At 32.1% G+C, this 5,470-nt stretch overlaps 1 protein-coding gene across 1 annotated transcript; it reads right to left on the bottom strand.

Annotated features, from left to right (window-relative positions):
* Positions 659–5,209, bottom strand: LOC107632692 (putative zinc finger protein CONSTANS-LIKE 11). Its single transcript, XM_021118320.1, is given in 8 exon segments — positions 659–1,425; positions 1,542–1,947; positions 2,363–2,545; positions 2,724–3,025; positions 3,157–3,375; positions 3,945–3,994; positions 3,996–4,688; positions 5,014–5,209. Coding segments are annotated over 5 exon segments (1,191 nt in total). The 5' UTR covers positions 4,489–4,688; positions 5,014–5,209; the 3' UTR covers positions 659–1,425; positions 1,542–1,947; positions 2,363–2,418.

The raw sequence follows: 5,470 nt of genomic DNA, 5'->3' as shown, positions 1-5,470 counted from the left end.
TTTACATTTGCTGAAGAGAACATTAATGTAAAAGCTTTTTTAAAAATATATATTACCTTTCATTTCAAACATGTAATCTAAAAAAAAATGTGATATTTTTATAATTAATAATTATAAACATATGCATACTTGCTTATGTTTAAAGTCATATTAGGTTCCAAAGCTTTTGTTGTTTATTTTAAAATTTATTTATTCTAATTTTATGAATTTCGTAAGAACTTTAGCTGCATATTATATGAAACTTCCTTTAAATATTTAAGTTTCATTTATTTTGAAATAAAATGTGTTAAACTACTAGCACGATTACTATATTAATTTTAGATTAATACAATCTGCAAATATCTTAATTAAAATGAACTTTATACTAATTTTTAAAAAATCATTTCTAAATTATTTCATAAAAATTAAATTCATTTTAGTCCTGCTCATAACGTGAGTCTACATTTAGTAAAGATTGAACACAAACAATATATTTTTATCTAATTCAACTTAATATTTGATTTGCAGTATTAGATTTTCCTAAAACTTATTCAAATATGCTATGTATACTATCATATATATTAACCATGGTAGAACATATATCATAATAAAAAAATAAATAAATGCATCTTATTATATAAATAGTTTGGGCTGCTATGCTTTCAAAGATTACATGCTACAGTAACTTAGAGTAACTGCTAGGTTACAAATATTGTCAAAAACATGAATGAAACTTGTTAAAACTAAAAATGAGTAGAAATAAAAAATGTTTACACTCCTACTTAAATAATCATCTAAAGAATGAATTTGACTGAATGACAATATAAAATCTTTACATTTTCAATACATCAAAATGAAATCATGTATATATAGTGGATATTGTTTGAAATCATCTCATATGGTTGTTCCTCTAGAGATGATGATAAAGCTTTACCTGCACTATTGCCATGCAGCAATATTTTCATACATCTATACATAAAAAAAAGGAAGAAGGGTAGTGGGAAACAGCCTCTCTCAACCCTAAACTTCAACCAAGTAATGGAACAGGAGTGGTCATTCAGAGTCACCAATGCCAGAAAATGAAATTTCCTTCAAGCCACAGGAGCAATGTTTTGAACTTCAAGATAATTAAGAAAGTAACATTTCCACCAACTCAACAATAGTTGTCTCAAATTTTGAATCAATGCTTGGCATTTTCACTATTCTAACGAACAATGGATTAAGAATACTCCTTCTTTCTGTTCCGTTCTCTTTTATCTGTCACTATCATTATTCTGTACATCTTGAAATCAATGTATGTAGATACAATTTGTACACCAGTTTCTCTTTTATTCCTTACTAGATGGTATTCAAATACCATATAAAAGCCCCCTATAAAACAGGGAAAAAAGGTAGGTGGACCCTGAAGAGTTAAATTTCAAATATGGATCATCATGCATATCTCCTCTGAAAACAAGAAAAACAAGTATAGAAGCTTGTAAATAATAAAAATTAAGAGCAGTAAAATCTTAAATCCAAATGTCAACTTAAGAGACAATTAAGGTTCTTTTGAAACACATTACCTCAAAACACACCATAGAAGAGGGAAATAAAATTGGCTATCTCCAACTCTAAGTTTTATGCAACAAAGGGTCTTTTTCTATTTTTGGTCATGGAGCAGTAGCAAATGGTATGCACATTAGGAACTAGATCTGGCAGGATTCAAAATTTCAAACACTCAATTAAAATTGTTTGATTTAAAAGCTTTGATTTCACTAATTCAATTAACAAAGGTAGAACAGATATTTGGTAGAGGTACTCAAGGATTCAATTAAATCCTTTTGCAATTTGAAAAGTGGTACTAAAATTGTTATCGATGAAAAAGAGTTGTATTTGTTCTTACCCTTTGGGTGCCTGAAGTTTGAGGCAACTTGAATCTGTCAAACTTTCTGCTCCTCTATGCAACATGTCTGTTACCTCTTACACTTCCTACAAATAATTAAATTCAATATCTTGTTACATATACTATATGTCCTCTTTTGCAATTTCCAGATGCAAAAGCATTTTCTTATATACCATCTTCTTTCCAAAATATCCGTCACTTTCAAAATTTGACCCATCAACAATTCAATATATCTTGATACAATTTATATCAAGAAACCTTGAGTTAAAAATATACCAAATTGTTTCCGTCTATTTACTAATAATGCCTTGATTATGAATCCTACCATAAAAGGTCTAATATATCTGAAACAATCACTTAAGTAATCAAGTTTGGGGTTGAGTAATTATCTAGCTACATCAAAATTTAAAGCACTATCTCACAATCATTAGATTAACAAATCTCATATTGATTAAACATTTGAGAACAAAAATCCAATGTATCTACAAAACATTCATATACCTTAATATTAGCAGGCCATATTTGCAGGAAAGGACAGTGCTACACATATAACATGTTTAGAGGCTCCTTGTCTTCTTAGGATCATAATCATATGCTTCGCCTGCTTTCACAAATCTACCTTTCACACGTTTTCTCGAATCAGCCCTTGCTTTGCGAGATTCATATCTTATTTGCTTACCAAACCTGCACAAGAAGAAATAAGAAACTCCATCAGTAAGCGTGCAACTTTACTTTCTTAGAGACTCATCTAGCATAAGGGATTCAAATCAAATTTTACAGGTCATGTTGTTTAAATAAAGTCAATACTGTTAATTTTGTACCATAAATTATACAAACGAAGAGTTGAAGATAGATAAGATACCTTAGATTTTTCTTTTTCTCATTTAATCTCAATTTCGCTTTCTCCCGGGCTTGCTGGCATGTACCCTTTGAGATCGGTTCCATAGACAAATCACCCATCGGGAACATCGATGACAAACCAGAATCTTGATAATCTGTAGCACCGATTTCACTCTCGCCGTTAGGAAGTGGAAGTGACATGCTTGAATAGAGTTGACTACCCTTTGAGAATCCCAGATTGCTGTTTTCATTGCAGCTAGGAGGCATAAGCACACAATTCTCATTGCTGTTGATTCCATACATCTCGCTAGCTGATCCACCAGCCTAGAACAAAACAAAACAAAACATCACCCCCGACGAAAAATCAGTTTTGCTCGAACAACTCCATCGCTATTAAACCACACAAAGTTTTTTCACATTCTAGAGTTACAATAGAAAATAAGTTTGCTTGTAACCTCTATTGTACTCTCGAAAAGAGCATTAGATTCTGTTGCTGATATGTTATTTCCCATTAATTCACGGTCCATTCCTCCATTAACAAGTTGGTATGTTGTGTCAATTTGAGAATAGTCAAATATTTCATCAGTATTTTCAAAGTTAAATTGAAAATTATCCATGTTGAGACCATCACCATCATGGATTCCTAGATTGTTCAAATTCGGACATTCCTGCAGCTAGAGTTAAGGGAGAGTTATAAGAAAAAGAATTATTAAAAATTGGATTATCTAAAATTTTAGTTAATAAGAACAGCAGGGTATTGTTAAGAGAACTGATCCAACATACAAAGTACGTTACTACTTCTTGCAGTGCAAATTCTAACCACTTCTCTCATTATTCTAGTACTTGCTATCCTGTGACATAATGAAATAAACTATTTGCATGTCAATCAATTGAGCATTATCGTTTCATATATTAATAACCAAATAAACAAGTAAATAAGAATATACAATTAAATAAAAGGGTAAATGAGTTTTTGTCCTTATAAAATTTAGAAATTATGATTTTGGTTCAAAAATGTCTGGAAGTAAGTTAGAAATGGAAAATAATGCATTGTTCGAACCATAAGTGCGAAATTGATTTGTACATCGAACAATATGGATGACAGCAGAGAATAATTTCATTTACTTTTGAAAACTTTCCAATCAAAACCACACACAGATTTTACAGAAGTCGAGATCATAAATTGCAAATTTCTCAGGATCCAAAGACAGTCATTAGATAATAAAATAGTAGAAGGTAGTACCTTCGGAAGGTTTGGAAGGAAAATTGCTTGGTCACCAGAGTATGCCATTGACCTTTTCATTAACAAAACCGAAATTGCCATCATTGTTAATAGTGTTAACAAGCTGCTCCAAACACTTGCTATTGCAGCTTTCACTTCTAGGCAATGATGTGTCAATTGATCCGCTGCCGCCACCATTATGGTCCAAACCACTTGAACAGGAATAATCATCGAGAACAAAGGAGAATAAGCCAGGCAAATCAGTGAAATTGGGACAACCTTTGTAACAATTCAACGATTGAAGCCTGTGTCCCAAAATTGAACACCCATTTTGGTTCAATTCACAACAACCTTGGCAAAATGACAACTTTTCCTCAATGCAATGAACAATTGCTGCTTCGGAATTGCACCTGTCACATAAGAGAGAACGAAGGTGCCTCATAGATAAACAATTTGCACTGTGTACGGACACATCACAATCCATGCACAAACGTGCAGAATCTGATTTGCAATAAACAATGGCTCTTGCAACCCCACAGCACTCACATAGTGTTTCAAATTCCATGATCCTCTCAAATCTCATGCTTTATATGAATAATATAAATTAAATTAAGTATTAATGCTAATTACAGTGGGCTCCAACATTGCACATGCTATATGAAATCATGAATTCTCTCTAACTGATCGATCAATGCTACTGAATTAAGCTCCAATGGTATTGATTCCGCTTTGTCTTTCTTGTAGCTTCTAACCCTTCATTTGAACCTAAGGGGAAAAACATCAAACACCTTAACGTCACAAAAAAAACAAACTGCAAATAGAAAACAAAATCTGCGCAATTTCATTGTTAGCTTTGAATTTTATTGGTTCAATATGATGTTGTCATCATAGTTACATGAATTCACTAATTAAGAGAGGAATTCGCGTACTAATTCACCATTTAAATCTGTCATAGCCCATACATATTTAAATGTGGGGTATCGCGTACTCGTTCCCGTGCAGGAACGTACCGCATTTCATGTAACTATGGTCATGACATTTTAATCGTTAGCGATAAATTAATGAGAATGTGAGTGAGATTTACACTTACAAATCCAGAAACTGCTGAAATAAAGATTCAGCCAATAGCAAGGAACGCAGAAGATGAGCAAAGTGAGAGAGATAGATTGGTTGTTATTTATACACGTTCATAATTTTTCGTAGCTTTTGCAATTGTGTTACACGTGACCAAAATATGATTGGCTAGTGAAGGTGACGTGTTACGTGACGTGTAGATTTTTTATGTTAGAAATGTTCAGCCTCCTAATTAGGAAGGAGAAGCAGATTTTCATGCAATTATTGTGGAGAAATCAGAGAACATAGGATTATTGAACTAGCACGTGTTCTGTGTGGCTCAAGTAACTATAGTACAAGTGTGTGTTACTGTGAGATATATAAATAAATTTAATTAAGAAAATTAAATTATTTTATGTTGGAATTACTATGTACGGTAATGTTAAATGCTATTTTTCATCCTGAATTTTCTGAGAAGTGGACGAAATACTAAA

This window comes from Arachis ipaensis, chromosome B03 (assembly GCF_000816755.2).
Source record: "Arachis ipaensis cultivar K30076 chromosome B03, Araip1.1, whole genome shotgun sequence".
NCBI lineage: Eukaryota > Viridiplantae > Streptophyta > Magnoliopsida > Fabales > Fabaceae > Arachis > Arachis ipaensis.
Note: the sequence above shows the minus strand (reverse complement) of the source record. Positions and strands in the feature narration are given on the sequence as shown.